A 21,124-nucleotide genomic window follows, 5' to 3' on the forward strand; every position below is an offset into this window, starting at 1 on the left:
CTCCCCCCAGCAAAGTGGCAGGCTGAGAAGGAGGAGGGGGAGGAGGAGGGGAAGTAGGGGAAGGGGGAGGAGGCAACTTCACCGGGGCTACCCTGAGGTTCCTGAGGGGAGGGCAAACAGCACAATCCTCTAGTATATATGGAAATGAAGGGAGGGAGGGAGGGAGGGAGGAAGGAAGGAAAGAAGGATGAGGGAGGGAGAAGGAAGGGAGGGAGAAGGAAGGAAGGGAGGGAGGGAGGAGAAAGAAGGCAGGCAGGCAGGCAGGCAGGCTTCTGCTAGCTTCCCACGCAAAGTCAATGGGGAAGCCAGCAGAAAGTCGCAAGTCGCTCAGACTCCTGCTTTTTTGCCCTTGGTCATTCTGTTTCTCTGTTTAGGTAAGGAATTATCTCTGAAACGATGACCCAATGGGTCACTGGTCTTGTACAAAGATGCACCTTAGCCATTTTATGATTCATAAAAAGCATAAGAAGGAAATAATTTTTGCCTGCTGCTGTCAAACCCTTTTAGGCAAAGGATCTGATACAACTTCTATTTGGGGCAGTACTTGGCCCATATAATAACTTCAGGCCATTTGAGATCATACAGTTTGAGTTTCTCAGAGCTATATTTGGCACTTCCAAATGGGTTGCTAACACTGTTCTTCAGTTAGAGTCTGATCATGTCAGAGTAGAAACTATAGCTTGAGAAGCAGCAATTAATTACCAGCATAAATTTAGTTCTACTTCCTTTGGGTTATCTGACTTCACTTTGAGTGATAATTTCCAATGCAGATATAAGAAAAAAATCCAGGAAAAAAAATGTGTGGCCTATTGCCAGCTAATTTATGTCCATTAAATAGGGACCAGGCCAATACTTGAGTACACAATCCCTCCTGGATTTAGAGCTTCAGTTAAATCTAGGTCAGTTGTTCAGTTTCTGTAGTGTCTCAGTTATATTAGGTGGAAGAGTCATGTCATCTTACCTTTACACACTGATCCATTCTAAATACTGATGGGCCTTTAGAAAGGCACATTGCAACTCCCTTCCTTCTGTGTTGGTGCAGGGCAACACAGTATTAGCAATTCCCATAACCTGCTACTTGTGCCTTTGTAAAATGGAAGAGATCAAAATTATTACATGTGTGCTTTTATATTGCAGATTTTATTGGCATTATGCTAATTTTTATTTTTAAAAATTTATTAATTATTTTTAAAAGAGTAAACAAATAAGCATGAACAAATAAGCAAAAAGAGAAGAGAAGAAAAGAAAAAAAATTGGTACAGAAATATAGTATCTATATATGGACAAAGGAATAACCAAGATTGTGCAGTTAGTACTCAGTATATCTGATTAGCAAACATTAAATTAGATGCAAGTACATTACATTATTTTAACTATGTAGGTAAGAATAAATCTCCACTATTTATTGTTTAATCTTTGCTTTTAGTAATAATGTCAGGGCAATCAGATAATTACATAGCCTTCCTATTCTTTCTCTTTATATTTGTCTGTTTGTTGTTGTTTCTGCTGGTCTTTGACCATAGTGAAGTTTTTTATTTGATGCTAGTCTAAGGGAACTGAACTTTCAATATGCATATCATGCAGAGAGAATATATATTCTATTTGATTTCATTCTATTTCTATAGAGCTGTTAGGCCATTATCACTAAGCTTCTTTTGTAACCTGTTTCCTCTTGTGTACTCTTTTAACTGCTGGCCATAATTTAATAAAGTTCAAAGTAATCTCATGACATTGACGTCATCGTATCCCCAGCCCATGATGAAGGCAGCCTAAGTTTGTCCTTAGCAGTTCCACTTTTCCAGTAGTATTTTATTTCTTCTCCCAACACAAATGTTGTCCGAAGTGATCTCACGGCTGGAATCTGCTTTGCTCCTATTAACTGTTTCAGGCTGCTGTGGGCATGTCCCCTTCCCTCTAGATGCTGAGCTTTGGGCTGTTAGAGAGATTGGACACTTGGCCCCTGCAGGGGCATCTGTCTGGATAATACCTGGACTGCTGTTTTCCAAAGCTGATGTTATGTAGGCTCCTTATCAACAGAGGTTTATTGCTCTTTTGAAAGAATGATAGACCTGTCTTTTTTTAATTACAAAAGGCCTAGCATTTATGTATTAGTTCCCAGAATTTATTAATTTATTGGCCATCCAACTCTAGTGGACTCTGGGCGGTGTACAAGATTAAAAAAACAAACAAACATAAAAACAGTGAGAAACATTAAGTCAACAGGCAGGCCAGACTAAAATACTAAAATACAGATGTGCAGGTAATGTCCCCCACTCCAGATGGCTGCAAGTAACATTTCACCCTCTTTTTCAATTTGACTGTCATCAATGTGGAGCACTGCCTCTCCCCCATTCACGCAGGGGAAAAGACTGCTGAAAAATTGACTATGTGAGGGCAAATTTGAGCGGTTCTGGATCATCATCATCATCATCATCACCACCACCATCCCAATAACAGTACAGTAATACTTTCTTTGCTGGTCCCTGAATGTTAATTCCAGTTCAATGCATGAACCAGTTGCAAAGCTGCTTGACCAACAGAATTGTGACTTTTCCTTTAAGTTTATAACCTTGCCACATTTCTCTTGCTCACTTCCAAGATGCAAAGGGAGGACTACTCTCCACTTTCCACTTCTCCCCCTTTTTTTGGGGGGGGGGGGAGACTACTTCTTAACCTATTTAGCACCACAGTTGCAGTGCTCTGGGATAGCACTAAACCATGTCCCTGTGAATAAACCCATTCAAACACTTGAGCAAAACCACAGCAAATATCAGGGAGAAAGGCTATGGTTATTTTTCTTGTTAGTGATATTCAGTGGCCAAAGGAATCCACCAATCATTTTCCGTAATAAGAAATAGCAAGCTGGTTTGGCTTTTATAATTGAAAAACTTTGCTCTTATTCCAATTTTTCAGTTGAGAGTGTCACTTGAAGCGAAGGGGTGTTTTTCTAATCTGTTCTTTTTCTGTGCAAAATTAAGCTGTAAATGTGAAAGAGCTGACGACCACTGTAGGATTGATAGGACAAAATAGATGATCCAAAATGCTGCTTTTGAGCTGCTTTAACTAGGACAAAAAACAGGGGAACCTACATTGTCAGTGCTGTTAGTTGGGGTGGGCTGGGATGGAAAAGCATAAACAATACTTTGTTTCTGCTAGTAATTTTTGTTTTTATATTAGTCCCATTGAAATTTTAGTATTGGTGTTGCTTGTCTGTGTGCTATGTTAATGCTTGTCCTGAATTGTGCTGCTTTTAAAAAAGAATATTATAGAGAGTGATGTGTATTTCAGAAGAACATGTTTTATTGTGAACTGCTTGGACATCAGAGGTGATAGATCGATCGATCGATAGACAGATAGATGGAAAGAAAAGGCTTTATACAAATAAAATGACTGTAGTAGTTATTGTTTATTCTGAGTCCCCAGCCTGTTGTTTTTCAGATGTGTTTAAGTACAAGTCCCCATAACTCCCAATCAGCATTGCCAAAGTTGGGATAAGGCTAAATTATGCCTCAAGCTCTTAGCTTTTCAACTAGGCTTGTATTCCTTTAACTACAGCTTGATTTGTTGCAAAGAACAAATCTGATTTGTTCTCATCACTCTTGCTGTGTTTTTTTTTCTCACCTGTGATGACAGCAGTAAACCTAGAATGAGAAACTGAAAGAAAATAATATAAAGAAAAATAGAGTGAATACAAAAAAGTCATTATTCTTACAGTGCTTTCATACACAAAAAAATTCTCCTGCAATTTTAATAGTTCTCATTCTGTCTAATCAAAGAGTATTTCTTTTCCTTCAAAGTGACATCCTCATGAGTGGAACCTGGTGTTCTAGCACTTAATTAGGTATAGGATGGCCAGTGTGGTCTGTGTGTGTGTGTGTGTGTGTGTGTGTGAGAGAGAGAGAGAGAGAGAGAGAGAATGTCTTGTCTTTCACTCTACAAATTTCTCTCCAGCAGCAGCAGTACCTACAGTGGAGTAAAAAGAGGAAAGATGGCTGTGCAATAGAAGCCCTGCCCCTTTTGTATTTGCATGTAACAGTGGGGCTTCAATTATGCTGCAGTGATCATTTTGCCTTTTTTTCTTTTTATTATATTGTTGTAAAACATACATAAGGCATTATATTATTTCAATACAGTGGTATTTGTACAGTATTAACTAAAGATCAAGATTCTAATGTTTAGATAACTTTATCTTCAGATAAAAGTATTATTATATCAGTATTACAATTGAAAATGTTGACGTTAATGTACATAAGACTATTTAGCTTTTTCATCCAGAACTGAATATAATATTAAAAACAGCTGCAGATTGCATTGAAGTATTTCTTGTACAGTAAAGGTTTCTGTCTTAAGCTGATTATTTAGTATTAAGATCTCCACAGTATTGTTACTTAATATTATGCCATTGCTGAGATTTGCAGCCTCCCTGGCCTCCTACTCTTCAATTAAATCCCAAGGGAAAACTTTGTAAGAAAACATGGGGCTTTTTTGACAGATTGGGAAATGTGGATGATCAAAGGTAATGAAAGGTAATCACTGAAAAAAACTTAAGAAATTCCAAGGCAGAATTTGGCATAGAATTACTTTACAATGTCTGGCTTATGAGAGTTGGGAAAACTTGACCAATTCAGTTTTAATACAGTTGCCAACCCTCTGAAAATACAGATAAAATGCAAGTTTTCCTCTTGAAGTGCCAAATTCCATCTGTTTCATCTCGGAAAGCGAAGGGCTGAATCACTTCAGTCCATGCTTTACTTCACAGGACTAGAGTTACAAGCAAGTCTGCCTAGCTATCTTTAGTTCTGATGTATCACCATATTATGGAAGGGTATATATTATTGCATATTATGGAAGGGGATAGCTTGCCCTTCTACCTAACATCAAATAGCAACTCTTGTTCTTTAAGTTTTAGCTAACATAGAACTTAAGTGGTTTTATGCCAGATCATCTATTTGTCCCAATATAGCCTACTAGACAACCCATGACCCGTTGGGTCAACGTTTCATTTCCTTACCTAAACAGAGAAACAGAATGACCAAGGGAAAAAAAAACAGTGGGAGTGGGGGCGACTTCCGACTTCCTGCCAGCTTCCCCATTGACTTTCTGATGCTGGTGGGTGTGTGCATGTGTGCGAGCGCAGAGAGGCACAGAAAGGAGGGTACTGGTGGGTGTGTGCAAGTGCAAGGAGGTTTGGGAAGGAGGACGCTGGTGGACGTGTGCACGTACGGGAGTCCAGGAAGACCAGGGAAGGAGGTGCGACTTTCCCTGCTGGCTTCCCCATTGACTTTCCTTGTGGGAAACTGGCAGGGAGCATTGGAAACGATGGTCACGTGACCATGGCAGCACGGCAGCGCATCAGTGCTTAAGCGGTCACAACTTTCCCAAATTCAATCCAAGGAGAGTAATAGGTCCCAGATTTAGTTAGCCCATTTGAGGTACCTTGGTTGAAAAATTGTTGCCCTATGATGCACCGTTTTGCCCAACTGAAGGTTATAGACATGAGAGTTTTAGTAGTATATAGATTCTCATTGACAGCTTGTTGCCAGCTAGGTCAGATACCAAAAAAAGGTGAACACCAAGGAAGATACCAGGCCACTTACAATTTACTAATAAAGATTTATTTAAAAGATCCCAATATTTAAGCACTGGAGCATTCCATCTCCACACACCTGTGGTGAGCTTGACCAGTGAGGATGGTTTTCCATAGAAATGACTCACAAAGAAGTTCCTTTCATTGGACAAGTTTTACAGCTCCTGAACCTCTCTCTTCCCACCCCCAGAGTTGCTTAATTTAGGCATCAGCAAGGGAAGGTTATACATTGGTGAGGATTTAAGTGTCTAGTAGATATCTAGCTAGCTAAGACAAAAGTGGGAAATAACCTTTTTCTACAACATCCAAACACTGCTTAGCTCACCTTAATCACTGACTGACTGGAATGAAAAGACATATACCACCAACTACTGTGCCCACCCAACCTCTGGGTTGGGTGCAGCATGCATCCAAATACCAGTTGTAGGGGAACAACAGTGGGAGAGAGTATATCTCTATCTACTGCTTGTAAGTACCCCAGAGGCTTCTGGTTGGCTCTGCAAAATAAAATATTCCACTAAAATAGCCCTTGGCCTGACTGGCAGGTTATTCTTATGTTCTTGATTGTTCCCTTCCCTTTGTGAACAGCAACATTTCTTCAAGGCCACGGTATTGAGGAAGGGCATAATGGTGTTAAGTATACACATTAATTGAAATCTGCAATTGCTCTATTTACAAATTTCATGGGTTAGGCCATCAGCCTAGCCAAATCCATGAAATTTGGGGAGCTAAAATAAAAAGGGACGGAGAAGAAAATATGGCTGCAGGTTAGACAAGCAAATTACCCACTCCTGAAAAACAGGGGGAAAATAAACTGTTAGTCCCACCATAAAACACTTAGACACAACAGAATGCTTATTCAGGTACTAATGGATAGAAAAAATACTTGGAAACAAGGGCATTTGAGAACATGTAGGAAAAACTAACATCTCAACAGACAATTCTTAGACTCCTTTGTTCAACTAAAAAAGCCATTATATTCATCCTATTACTTCACCATCCTGACTTCACCAACACACACATTGCAATTCAATCAAATATTTTGTTATGCTAATTACAATATACATTTAATCAGTGTAAATTAATTTAGAGGGATTGCATCCCTACTCCTTTAGGTTCGTCTTTTGCCTCTGGTACCAAAATAAACCAATTTTTCTTGTATCTTCTATCTTCCAACCCCATCTCTATATTCTCACCAACTGCTCCAGTTATATTCCACCCATTAAAGGCGTCTCTCATCTAAAGCATTCTGCACAATATTTTTAATCCAGCACAAAAATCAAGCATTTATTGTTCTCTCTCTGAAAGCCACAGTCACACATTTAAAGCATGAAATCACTGTATCTGGTCCAGATACACCAATTTTGTCTCAACTCTTAGGAAGGATTACAGCTGTTATAAGCTTCTCAAATAGTTCATACCTAAAATGTTTAAAAGATGTTGCAATTAATAGGTCACATGAATTTCTAACTGCATTCAAGATATGACTTGTAATTGCACCATTGTGGTGTTGTGAAAGATATATTTTATAAACTTTTCCAAATAGATATATACACACATTTTTATAGGTGTTTTTCTCTTTTTGATTAAGCATTCCCTTTGATTACTGAAGTAAACCTCACTGCATTAAAGGAACAGCATAGGTGCAAGTGAACTTAACTTATTTCTAACAATAGCCAAAAATGGCTATAGAATAGTTTCATCTAGTTCCAAGAAATGTATATGTGACTGGATAGGCATGCATATCTGCTCACATAACCAGACTAGTGAGGATACTTAATAGGAGGGATGGACTGCATACTTAATGAAGTATCTGAGGGTGGAACAACTAGTAACTTTATAGAAGAATCACAATTTATTTTATCTTTGTCTTTCAATCCTCCATTATGTAAGAGGTCCATTTTGACTCTTGATCAGGTAAAATTATCTGAAGACTGATTCTTTTGGGTTGTGTATTAATTTGGTAAGGAAAATAAAATTTCTACAATAGGTCAAAAATCATTTTCTGTCAATTTGCTCAATCCATGATTGAATCAAAAGGTTTGGGGATATAGTTCAAACTCTTCATTTGAACAGAATTAGCAGTGTGCATGTGTGTGTGTGTGTGTGTGTCAAAATTGGCAAGATGGAAAAGAGTATTGCAATGTATTTCCCCCTCCCCCCCAGTACATTAACATCACACACCCATTCAAAATGGGCAGATCTTGCATACCAACTCTCCATCTGCTATACTGCCAATTTTAACACCCCTTATGCAGCCACTGCAGAGTAAAACTAGTTTTCATAATCTTAAATTGTGAACATTATTTTATCTTTGATAAGCTTCACTTTTTAATAGCACCAATATGGCTGAAATGCCTGCCTTAGAACAGTTCTATGCCAGAGTTAGGATGGATCATGATATCTGCGTATACTCTGAATATAAAGTCCATCTCAAGAACAGGAGCTGGTAGTTTTACCCTATTTTATAATATGTCATGCTATTAAAACCTATTTGAGGAAGTACATGTTGCACAATGACTGCCTCTCTCAATTGTATGAGACAGAGTTGCCATTTACGTGATGACTGCCACATAAAAAAATTATAGAGTCCACCAACTTATGGGTAAAAACTTTTGTGGACATATTAGCTAATAGAACCATTTCTCACATTGACAGCAGAAATGGATTGGTTAGTTTAGATTGCTTCAGTTCAATGTTCACCTAATCTCTTGTATGCTTAACTGCTGTCATAAGCAGAGTGAACTAACTCCATTAACAGGAATTGAGAACAGCATGCAGCCTATATGCCTCAGGTACAATGAGTGAACATTTGTCTTCAACAGGAGTAAGATAGAGCACAGAGTCAGTAATCATACTCCAATTACAACATCACTGTGCTTAAAATGTGATTTACATTTATGTTAGAAACTGTTGCTTTAGCAAATTATTCTTCTTCTATTCTAATATATATATTCCTACATGATTAATTTAGCAAATTCTCAAAACAGAGAATCCATCAAGTCTGTTCAAAAAGTTTATCTCCTAAAAGACTAGCTGTAAATGCTTACTGTAAGTACCGCAAATGGAGTAACTAAATATGGTTTATACATCAGCAATGCAAACTGAATGTAGTTACTGGAATTTTCTTCTTTTCTCTAATATCTAAATACAATAAATTTCAGTGAGCAACTCTTGGGCTGAAAATAGATTAAACTTGTTTTTCAATGATTTTCTGGCAAATAACATAACAAATATATTTGCTATATGTGAAATGCTTTCACAGAAACACAAATATGAACAAAGCTTTTATTTAAACATCAACATCAACAATTGGCATAAAATCCATAAAAATACAGTATTTTCTGTTCTTCAATATAGTCTAAGTACAAAATAAAGACTCAAATTTCCTACTTTTTGAATGGATCTTAGTTTACTGTTCAGTCCTCAATAGGAAATAAATGTCTTTAAATATTAAATTTACCTTTTTGTACTTCCTTAGTCTGGGGAAAAAAACCTAAATCTTCAATTTTCTTATACTTCTATCTTAATACAAACACACTTCTAGATAATTTATTTTATCTCCTGGTTTGGAATTTATTGTTGTAGATACAGCTGTGACTGCAATACATACAGAAGTTATAGTTAAGCAGATAACTGAACAGTTTTCTAGTTGGTTCTCAGGTAAATTATTGTAAGATTTTTCAGCAGTTCTTACACATACAGAATGCATACAGTCATGGTCTGCGGTACCAGACAAAAAAGTAAACTGCAACCAAGCTCTGGAGCTGTGCATCATCTGTAAAATTAATCTGTAATGACTAAAATGTTTTTAAAGGTTTTACAGAAATGAGCATGAGAATAAGGTTGAAATTACCTAACATTTGCTGCACTATTGGAATCTCTGTTGTATGAAATAACTCTAAGGTGTATAATGGAGTCATACAAAAACATTTGCACCCAAGTGGTTATAGTTTATTTCTTAGGGAATAAATGTTATTTCCTATCATGTTAAACTCTCTAAAAGAAGGATAAATGTTCCTTTATTGCATTAAGGCAAAATAGTACGATTTTCCTGGAAACTTTCTGTTTTTAAAAGATTAACACATGCAATAATTTTAGTTTTGTTTATCATAGCATGTCAACAGTAGCAAAAATTCAGGTAAGTTTACATGAATTTCAGCAGTCCAATTTTAGGAACTGCTGAAGTATGTATACTGTATTCTCTTTCTATCTACATTGGGTTGGTTTATTTCTCAACTACTTCTGCTGCTGATGAAAATGTGTACAAAACCTGTTCAAACAAGGATCCCTTGGATTATTATTCTCAAGCCAATAAACAAGCCAGGAATAAATGTTGGATTCTAAGTTTGTCTTGTTAAAAAAGCAACAAACCAGGAATTTTAGTTTGGATGTATTATATTACAAAAAAGGAAATAGGAAAGATTGGGCACATACACTAGAATGCTTGCTCAATCTTGATAAGCCAGAATTTAGAAGCATTCTGTCTTATTGTTATGTACATCTGGCTTAATATGAATTCTAAGGTACTCAGAATTTTAATGTAGAACAAATAAACTAGTTGTAAAATGATTGAAAAACATCAGTGACCTTTCTTTAGTTTTGATAAAGCAAACAGCAATTTCCACTGACATAGGATCATGGAAACGATCCAATTTCTTCACAAAACTATGCTTATTCAGAAAGGAGAAGCATGCAAAGAAAGTGGAATTAGCAATGTAATGATGACTATAAGTGAGAGAATGTTAAGTATTGCACTACAATATGTCAACTCTTATTCGTTCAGGGTTTAAAATTGCACCACCTTTGCTAGGAATCATTGCCTTCACAATTTCACTGATTCTGGCATTATTTTCTACAAGTATTTTTGCTCACTTTCTTAGGATCAGTATTTATTAAGAAGTGTTTAAATGCAATAAACATTTGCACAGCAAATTTTAAACAACTGTCCCAGAAAGAGACAAATTTGGGCCAAAGTATATTTTAACTATTCACATTTTAAAGCCTGGTATTCCAGTTAGTATCTTAGAACACCAGCAGTTCCAAACTAAAATCATTCTCATCTTTTTTTCAAGTGAACATACTTCTCAATAAATACAGTTGGACTCCTCTTCTGAGGACCTCATCCAGTGTCATGGGGACACTGCTTCACTTGCTCCAATTGACAAAAAACTGAGTATTGAATTCTCTGGAATACAAGTCAAATCTAATAGCGCAATCCATTGTAATTAACATCAAAATGATTATTATTTTATAATGGACTTGGAATTCAAAGAGAATTTTTTAAAAAACAGTTGCCGGTTTAAAACATATACAGCCAAAAACTATACTGTACTGAAGAATCATTCCCTGGTAACTTCCAATACTTTGAATATATTATTGTTAAACACTGTCCTGAAGTATGGCCTGGAATCTTTGCACATGAGATTGCATAAGGGAATTTTCCCAGCATTGGCAAGATCTTCTATGTCCCAAATTTCTGGCATACTGCAACCAGGCCTAAAAATATTTATAAATAGTATCAGTAAACAAAGACACATTCATTTCAATGAAACAATTCTATATAACATTTATGCAGGTAAATAAAGCTGCCTCAGGTTTCACATCTCATTTGTGAGAAGAATGGGGCTGCATTCACTAGCATCCTTCTCTCTGTTATATACTCGCTGACCGTACATTTTAGACCTCTTTATAACTTGTGTTCTAAATTACAAGTAGAGTTTATACATAAAATGTCCTTCTCACTTCAGACTTTCTCCTCTCAGCATGTGGATACAGTAACAGAGACGTAATGAGAGTGCAGAAGCAGTGAATATGGCTGCAATTCTCCCTCTTATCACATGAGAGAAATGAACCAATGGATGTTAATGTATGCAGGAGGCTGTGCTGAACGTTGTCCTACTGGCAGGCAAGCACTATGGAGTATGGGCAGACAGGTGCTACAAAGTATGAGATCCCCATGCAGCACGGGGGCTCCTTGGGAGAAAAAGCAGTGGGAGCAGGAGCAACTTCCAACCTCCTGCCAGCTTCCCCATTGACTTTGCTTGTGGGAAGCCAGCTGGGAAGGTTGCAAATGGTGATCACATGACCACAGGGATGCTGCAATGGCTGCAACTTTGAGGACCAGTCATAAGTCCCCCTCGTTCAGCACCATTGTAACTTTGAACGGTTGCTGAATCAGGACTACCTGTATTTCAAAGGCACACACAAAGTTGCCTTATAATTTAATCTTTATGAAATGGATGATGTTACAAATGGATCTTAAAACTTTCCTAGCATGCCTTAGAGAACAGCATTCTGCTTATTGAACATTTGTGGAAACAACTACAGTTTATTACTGAATACTTACTTAGTTCGCCTCAGGCACCAAGAATCTTCTAAAATGTAGTAATTTACTCCCATCTTTAATAATTCCCTTTTAACTTCCTTTGCTGGCTTTCGGCTATACATGGAATAAACTATTTTTGTTCTTGCCCTTTGCAGAAAAGCCATAAATTACCATTGAAGAATGATACTTAAGGATATTTATACCAGTTAAGCAAAGTGATAGAATGGGTGTGATACCCTAGAGACAGACAATTTATTCTTGCATACATTTTTACAGAACATAATTTCTCATTTGTATAAGACAGACTTAAATGTGTATTAAATTTAAAGGAGGTAAATAAAATTAGTAGGAAGAGAACTAAGAAAACTAGAAAATATATTAATGCAGTATATAACCTTTTGCTAGAAAATCAGAAAATGAATACTGAACATAAGAATACTTTATTTGCCTGTACCTGACATTCTGCAAGTCATATATGAATTCACACATAAGGTTATGCATCTACCAGAGATCTTCTTGTGAATGGTGAAATATCTTGAAAAGAAGATGGGAGTGTAGTCCCCAGGACATTCTCACTTACCTCTTTCGTGGAAGGAGAGAGATCTCCTGCAATTCTGGAAATGCCCTAGAACTCTTAGAGAGGTGTAATGTAGGGTTCATACTTTGAAAGGGAGTTTGCTCTCTGTTTATATACAGTAGCTTGCACCGTCAGTGTTTGTGGGGGTAACCCTAACCCTAACATCACTCCCTTCTAGCAGGGAAGATGTTACCTAGCCAGGTAATGAAACATCTGTAAGAAAACAACCAAGTTCAGAGAACCCCAAGGACTCCATATGTTCCCTCCCACCACACTTAAAGGAAAACGCTAATTGTACCTACTTGTGCCTGTTTCCTTTTCAATTTTGCTTAAAATTAAAATATTTTAAAATATTAAACATAGAATGGGGCAGGAGACTGATGGGTGCCAAGAGAAGTATTCATGGGCATATTGGGTATCCTATAATTAATACAGCAGTAAAAATATAGCTACACTTCATTATTATGAACATAACTTATACCTTCATATTGTTACTGACAATTATGAAAATTCCTACAGTACATCAATCGCAACAACTCTTAAAATATGTACTAAGCCTTACCGTAAACCTGCATCCTCATAATGGGGATGATTCACAATAGGTCGTTGTGCAGATAATTTTACACTTGCCATTGTAGGCATTGCACCAGCAAAAACAGCATCTGAAATAACAGGATATCTAAAAATGCAGGAATAATTGAAAAAAGAACTGGAAAGTACAGTGGTACCTCGGGATACGAACGCCTCTACTAACGAATTTTTTGGGTTACGACCAGCTCCAGCCGCAAAAATTTACCTCGATGTGTGAACTCTGCCTCGGGGTACGGTCATTTTTCCACTCTGACACGTGGTCCGCAGCCATTTTTCCACCCGACATGTGGTCCGCGGCCATTTTCCCGCCCTGCCGCGTGGCGCCTGGCCATTTTCCCGCCGCGCCGTGTGGTGCCCGGCCGTTTGCCCAGCCATTTTCCCACCGCGCAGCGCCTGGCCGTTTTCCCGCCGCGCGGTCCGCGGACGTCAGAACGGATTAACGGTAATTACATTGAACCTTATGGGAAAATTTGCTTCAGGGTGCGACCAAATTTGGAGGGCGGAACGGATTAACCGGATTTACATTGAACCCTATGGGGAAATTTGCGTCGGGTTACGACCAACTCGGGATACGCCCAGAGTCACGGAATGGATTAAGTTCGTATCCCGAGGTACCACTGTACCATACATTTTTTAGGTAGTATCAAACTTCTAAAAATCAATCTTTCCCTCCAAAACTACATAAAATTTACACAGACACAATCTTGTAAAGGTTTTTCTTTCTATTTAAAACATGTCTTTCCATTCTAAATGCATGCAGGGCAGGGGAGGAGGGGTGGCTGTTGTGATCCGGGAATCTCTAGTGGCCTTCAGGGGCATTGCTCCACAAGTTTCTGGCTGTGAGACACTGTTCATTAGGTTGGGCTCCCGTGAACAGTTGGGAGTTCTGCTATTGTACCAGCCTCCCTGCTGTGTGGCAGCCTCCCTGCCTGAGCTGCTGGAGGCCATCGCGGGGCTGGCAGTGGAGTTCCCCAGGCTTATGGTTCTGGGGGACTTCAACCTGCCATCCCTGGGGCAGTCCTTGGACGCAGCTCAGGAGTTCATGGCTACCATGGCAGCCATGGGCCTGTCGCAAATGGTGCGGGACCCAACCCGAGACAGTGGCCACATGCCGGATTTGGTTTTCTTGTCGGAGCAATGGCAAAGTGATCTGAGGGGAGATTTACAGCTTTCCCTGTTGTCATGGTCAGATCACGTCCTGGTGACCCTGAGTTTCTCTTATGCCACCCCCCTCTGCAGGGAGGCAGGACCCATGTGATTGGTCCGCCCCCGGTGCCTGATGGACCCGTCACGGTTTCAGAGGGAGCTGGGGAATATTCCTGTGGACCTGCTGCATGGTCCAGCGGAGGCCTTGGCTGCTGCCTGGGATAGGGAGGCGGCTGGGGCCTTTGACAGGATCACGTCTATGCGACCTCTCTTGCCACATTGGCCCCGACATTCCCCGTGGTGTACGGAGGAGTTGAGAGTGCTGAAGAGGGTTAAGAGACGTCTAGAGCGCCGCTGGAGAAAGACAAAGACTGAATCTGACCGAACACAGGTTAGAGCTGCTTTAAGGCCTACATTGTGGCGATAAGAGCGGCGAAGCACCAATACTTTTCCGCCCTTATTCCGTCCACAGAATGCTGCCCGGCGGCCCTGTTTAGGATCACTAGGTCCCTCCTTGGTAAGGGGGTTCATTTGCAGGGCCGTGCGGAGGAATTTTCAGGGCATCTGCAGGACAAAGTCGCTTGGATACATTCCAAGTTAGACTCCGAGCGTGGGGCAGGGTCTGGGGAGATACCGGGGGACCGTTCCTACCCAGTTATCTGGGAACAGTTTGATCCTGTTGCTCCTGAGGAAGTGGACAGGGTCCTGGGGACTGTGAAGGCCACCACTTGTGATCTTGACCCATGCCCTTCCTGGCTGGTGAAAGCAGCTCGGGAGGTGACATGTGGTTGGATCCAGGCGATGGTTACTACATCCTTGCAGGAGGGAGTGCTTCCAGCTGCCTTCAAGGAGGTGTTGGTGCACCCCCTCAAGAAACCCTCCCTGGATCCCACCATACTGGACAATTTTTGTCTAGTCTTCCACCTCCCCTTTTTGGGGAAGGTGGTTGAGAAAGTGGTGGCTTCACAGCTCCAAAGGGTTCTGGAAGAAATGGATTATTGGACCCTTTTCAGTCGGGTTTCAGGCCCGGTTATGGAATGGAAACGGCATTGGTCGCACTTATGGATGATCTCTGGCGGGAGCGGGATGATGGAAGTGCGACCATCCTTGCTCTCCTTGATCTCTCAGCAGCTTTTGATACTGTCGACCACAGTATCCTGTTGGGACGGCTCAGGGAACTGGGGGTGGGCGACACAGTATTGTGCTGGTTCGCCTCCTTTCTTCAGGGCCGATTCCAATCGGTGTTGATAGGGAGCGAGAGGTCCCATCCTCGGCCCCTCCTGTGTGGGGTGCCGCGGGGTTCGGTTCTCTCCCCACTCCTTTTCAACATCTACATGAAGCCGTTGGGTGAGATCATCTGTCACCATGGGATGAGGTATTATCAGTATGCTGATGATACGCAATTATACATCTCCATCCCGGGTGAAGTAAGTGATGCCGTGGCTGCCCTTTCTCGGTGCCCGGAGGCTGTAAGGGTCTGGATGGGGAGCAACAGGCTTCGGCTGAACCCTGGTAAGATGGAGTGGCTGTGGGTTAATGGCTCCTCTGTATCCGGGACTTCATCATCTTTGGTGCTCGATGGGGTGGCACTACCCCAGACAGACCCAGCGCGTAATCTGGGGGTCCTCCTAGACTCACGGCTCCTGCTTAAAGAGCAGGTGGCAGCCGTGGCAAGGAGGGCCTTTGCACAACTTCGGGTTGTGCATGTTACGCCCTTTCCTGGATTGGGAAGCCCTTCGAACAGTCACTCATGCCCTTGTTATCTCCCAGATAGACTATTGCAATGTGCTCTACATGGGGCTACCCTTGAAGAGTATCTGGAAGCTACAGCTGGTCCAGAATGCGGCCGCGCAGGCTATTTTTGGAGCCCTGAGAAGGGCCCATGTAACACCATTGCTCCTTGAGCTACACTGGGTACCAATTTGCTTCCGGGTCCAATTCAAGGTGTTGGTTATCACCTTTAAAGCCCTACATGGCATGGGACCAGGTTACCTAAGGGACTGCCTCTCCCCTATGACTTCAACCTGTCCCACCCGGTCACACAGAGAGGGCATGCTTCAGATACCCTCAGTAAAAGAACTCCATCTAGCGGGGTCCAGAAGGCGGGCCTTCTCTGCGGTAGCCCCCGCTCTTTGGAACATTCTGCCCCCAGAGGTGCGATTGGCCCCCTCACTCCTGGCCTTCCGAAGGACCTTGAAGACCTGGTTCTGCCACTTGGCCTGGGGTGGGGAGGGAACAGCTCAAGCAGGGAGATGGCTAGCCCCATAGTGGCTGGCTGTCCCCGCCCTGATTTTTCATCTTCTTGGATTTTTTGTTTTTAGTATTGTTTTAATTGTATTTATGGTGTGTATTTTATGTATATTTATAGTTTTATTCTCTCTGTAACCCGCCCAGAGTCCCCTATTGTAGGGGAGATGGGCGGGAGAGAAATCAATCAATCAATCAATCAATCAAATAAATAAATAAATAAATAAATAAAAATTTTACAATTCCATATGACAATATTTATAAAGACAGTTCTTCCTTAAACTGTAGCACTTATATGGCAGTCACAATAAATCAAGACATCAGGGAAAAACGTTTAAAGTGTTAAAAGTACTAGCCTTTTAGTATATATTACATCCAATATTGCAGTAAGGGGAGTTGTTCTACTCTTGTCTTACCTGGCTTGGTGTTTGCTTTTATCCATAGCAGTAGTTCTTCCTGGGGCAAATTGCTAAATTCTCCCACAATACTCCATTCTTTTTGAAGATTTGCTATTCCTTCAAATGCCATCATTGCCAAAATTGCAAGAACAAGTGTTCCAGGCTGGATTTTGTAAAAAACCCATGCAAACAGCTGTGCAAGAAAATAAACAGACACTCAAGGTTTTTATTTAATATCACTTTTTCAAAAGATGGGATAAATAAAACAGTATCAATAATGAAACGTGCTAAACTAAGTCAAAACAGCAAGGAGCAAAATGATAGTTTCAGGTCTACTTTTAAAAAAAGTACTACTTCTTTACACAATGCATGCCTGCCAATTTAAGCAGCTTTTAAAGGGGACTGGGCCAAATCACACAGAATAGGCCTAATTATGGTGATCAATTCTGATAGCTAAATACTCTGTTGAAAATCAAAGATAGCATGCCATAAATATCAGTTGCTAAGGGGCAACAATGGAAGGGAATCATCTTCTTCATGTTCTGTTTATGAGCTTCTTGATACATCTAGTTGTACAATACAGGTCACTTTCACATATAATTTTTGCACTGCTCCAAAATCAATTCCAGAGCTATGGTTCCTAGGCTTTCATCTGGGTTTGGCAACTTAGCCAAGTAATTTCTAGCTTAGTTAAGTGATCTCTTGATGAGTTAGCAGATCCTCATTCACATTAACTTAAAGGCACAACACTGATGGCTTTTTGTAAAGTGCTGAAAATCTGATACTTCCCCCAAGCATTGGGCCAGGCTGTTGAGTGAGCCTGTCTTGGTGTTCCTGGGATTATGTTGTTGAATTGCTCCAAGCACTTGTGTTTCTTTAAATTATCTTTTAAGTTGTTGTCTTTATTACTGATAATTTTTAACTGACTGTAAGCAGCTCAGAGTCATATGTTTAGTGGGCAGCCATATAAATTTAAATAAATACATTCACTGCTTAGACTTCTTTGTCCATGATTGGATAAATGTACATGCTTCATAGATGGTAATTTCTTTTATTTTGGATCAGGCAGGGAGAGAACTGTTGCTCTTTCTCTTGCTAATGGTGCCTATCTATAGTGTATCTTCCCCTCTCTTCTACTTCAGCCACTGAAGCAAATGCAATTGTGGTTTACTGGAAAAAATGCCTGGCTATAATACTGAAGCATGCTTTTACAATCTCAGCTAGCAATACACTTTTAAACAAAATACAGTAGAATGATAACTTGATGGCTTCACAACTATCCTTTTATAGTAACTGCTCAGATCTTTCTGCAAATGGCCAGACAAATGCAGAGAATGTGTTCTGAAAAGCTGGGTGTGGGGGTAGGGAATAGCAATTTTCTATTTTCATTCTGTGTGGAGAGTAGAGGAGGACTTTGAGGGTTGTTGTTTTTTGCTCCAGGACTTGCAACAGCTTAAAAGGCACTGATTAAATTGGGTTTTTTTGACCTCTCCTCTTGTTCCCTGGAGGTAGGGTACTGATTGGCCTATATTTCCTGTCTGTTCTTGCATTCTGAAAATCATAACCCAATTCAAAATGGTTTGGAAGGATTGAAGAGTGGAAATAGTACTGGGTGGAAGTGCCATGGAACAATGGACTAGATTGCACAGCTGTGTAACTTTGAAGGGATGATTCAATTAGATGGAGGTTTGTTGAATCACCTCTTCCAATCAAATCAAATCAAGTTGTTTTAAAATGCTGGAGATTTTTCGGTTTTTCTGGTGCTTTCTGATTTGCAGAATCTCAAAGTTTATTACAGTTTTCCTTTCTTATATGGAAAAGCAGAGGAAGGATTGCATGGTATGATGGGCTCTCTGATATTGACATATGTTTGGCTAATAAGTTTTATCATCTCCTTAATCTTTGGGGGAATGCAGGAGTGACACGTTATTTATACCTCACTCCTTTATTAGAATCTATTGAAACAGGAGGTAGGGAAAGAAAGTGGACTCAGATATATTCTGCTTTAAAAAAAAACAACCTAGTTTCTTTTTTCCATATGATCCTCTACCTTTCTCAGATCTATATCTATCCTGCAGTATACTCCCTATTCATTTTTGTATTCAAACTGATCTATAGTTCTTCAACTTACAGTCACTGCAATCACTTCTTTTTATTCTCCCCATTCCCTTCAAAATGACTATTTTCTTTCTGTTGTTTGTTTCGTAATAAATGAGTTTTCTTTACTATGTGAGTGGGTCTAAGTTTTTTCTTGTTTGAGTGTTGCAAATACATAAAGGTAGTCCTCACTTAACAGCCACAATTGGGATCAGAAAATTGGTTGTTAAGTGGGGCAGTTGTTAAGTGAATCACCATGTTACCGGACCCAATTTTGCAAACATTTTTACAATGGTTTTTAAGTGAATCACCGTGGTTGTTAGGCAAATCACATGGTCGTTAAGTGAATCCAGCTTCCCCAATGGACTTTTTTTGTCGGAATTCACTTAACAGCCATCATAAAAAAGGCCACAAATCACAATCACGTGACCGTGGGGTGTGTGCAATGGTTTGCGATGGTTGTAAGCATGAATACAGGTTGTAAAGCACTTTTTCCAAGGCCATCATAACTTTGAACTATCGTTAAATGAATGGTTGTTAAGTGAGGACTACCTGTAGGAAGACTATGTATCATAATGTGTTATATATGAAACAGTGGTAATACACATACTATATGCCACACAAATAGAATAAGGCAGTAATGTGCAACTTCCACTGGTTTAAGGGCCACACCAGGCTTTGCATAAAATTAGAGTACACAAGCATAGAATTAGAGTACACAAGCGTTAGCACTTTTATCTCTTTATTAGAATCCCTGTAGGTGGGTTGAAAACAATTTTACCTGTCCCTTAAAATGGGAAAGAAATTTGTTCAGTTTTTAGTACCATGCACAATGTGAAAGAAATGGTACCGAAGTATGTACAGATACTATTCTGTCCATGCACTACATTTATATACAGCCATTCCTCATTTAGCGGCTACCTTGTTTAGCAACTGTGCGCAAATACAACACTAATAATAACTTTTAAAAAAATCATTTTCCAACCTATGTGCATGCTTTCAATCAAATTTGTGTGCCTAATAACAACACACACTGGAGTGAGAGTAACGCTGACATTGCTGCACGAGAACTTTCTCTAAATGAGATGGCAGCAACCAGTGGTCTTTGCAGTCTCTCTCTCTCTCTCTCTCTCTGTCACATGATTTGCTTAGTAACCATTTCACTTCTGATTTAGGGAATGAATTGCAGTCACTAAATGAGGAGAGGATGTACTGTAATTACAAAGGCAATTGAAACTTTAAAATTTTGCATATTAACATGCTTTATTACTTACTTGATAAAATATGTTATTCACTACACTGGTAATAGTATGACAAGGAAACAATAATTTACCTGTTTTGAGCATATCAGGGATGCCATAATGCACATATGTGGTGTCAGAAACAGCTTTAGTCTCATAATTAAAACAGCAAGTATTGTAAAAAAAATTAGCTGCAATGCATGGTATACTATCTGCAAATAAAGGAGAGAATAAGAAAACACAATTGTTTTTAAATGGGGTGTACTGTATTTAAGCATTAAGAAAGACCTACCTTTTAATCTGAACCCTGTTCTCCTGGGCGTGCTGTAATTTTTAAAATGTAAACTTTTTTGTAGTTTGAAGTAGGGTTTTTTTTGTAAAAATTATACATTTTAGAAAAAAGCAGCAACAAGGACAGAAAAGTGTCAAGAATATTAAACCCTACAGAAACAATTAAATATACTGTTAAACCCATAAAATGCATCTAGGGTCATAAAAGCAGCTCTGCAAACAACTGGATTACCTAATACTTAATATTGTATGTTTTCTTACTTGCTTTAATTTGACATTAACTTTTTAAAAAACACATAGAATTCCATCTCTTATTTTAAATCAATATTTTTGGAAGAAAATACTGTGGGGAACAAACCTTAATAGCATAGTGGAAGAAAGTACATAGAATGAGATCCTTACCTCACCATGATCAAAACAATCATTTTGTCTGGAACAAAAGAAACAAACATAATCAATTTGCCTATGCAATTATAAACAAAGCCCTAAACTGCAAGTTATCTTAAATGTTTCAGTCAAGACATCTACTATCTCCAGGTGACATTCTATGCTTCAGGCTATAGTTTGCAGATTGCCATTTGGTGTCATAAAAATGAATCTGATCTGTAGGTCTTGCCTGTG

General features: G+C 39.5%; 1 protein-coding gene across 4 annotated transcripts in view; it reads right to left on the bottom strand.

Annotated features, from left to right (window-relative positions):
• Positions 1 to 8,840: 8,840 nt before the first annotated feature.
• Positions 8,841 to 21,124, bottom strand: part of DPY19L1 (dpy-19 like C-mannosyltransferase 1) — a 60,191-nt gene continuing 47,907 nt past the window's right edge. For 3 of the 4 annotated variants that reach the window (XM_088149973.1, XM_088149974.1, XM_088149972.1), the window contains 6 exons: positions 20,906 to 20,933; positions 20,305 to 20,424; positions 16,893 to 17,067; positions 13,055 to 13,154; positions 11,937 to 12,062; positions 8,841 to 11,086 (listed from right to left, as the gene is read on the bottom strand). In XM_088149973.1, the coding sequence (XP_088006099.1) occupies positions 10,930 to 11,086; positions 11,937 to 12,062; positions 13,055 to 13,154; positions 16,893 to 17,067; positions 20,305 to 20,424; positions 20,906 to 20,933 (706 nt within the window). In that variant the 3' untranslated portion in view covers positions 8,841 to 10,929. Of the gene's footprint in view, positions 11,087 to 11,936; positions 12,063 to 13,054; positions 13,172 to 16,892; positions 17,068 to 20,304; positions 20,425 to 20,905; positions 20,934 to 21,124 lie in introns of those variants that run through there. The other variant, XR_015797722.1, reaches the window with a different exon arrangement.

The sequence above is a fragment of the Python bivittatus genome, unplaced genomic scaffold (genome assembly GCF_059951505.1).
Source record: "Python bivittatus isolate LINGU-HERP-01145 unplaced genomic scaffold, Pbiv_v1 ctg000610_np1212, whole genome shotgun sequence".
NCBI lineage: Eukaryota > Metazoa > Chordata > Lepidosauria > Squamata > Pythonidae > Python > Python bivittatus.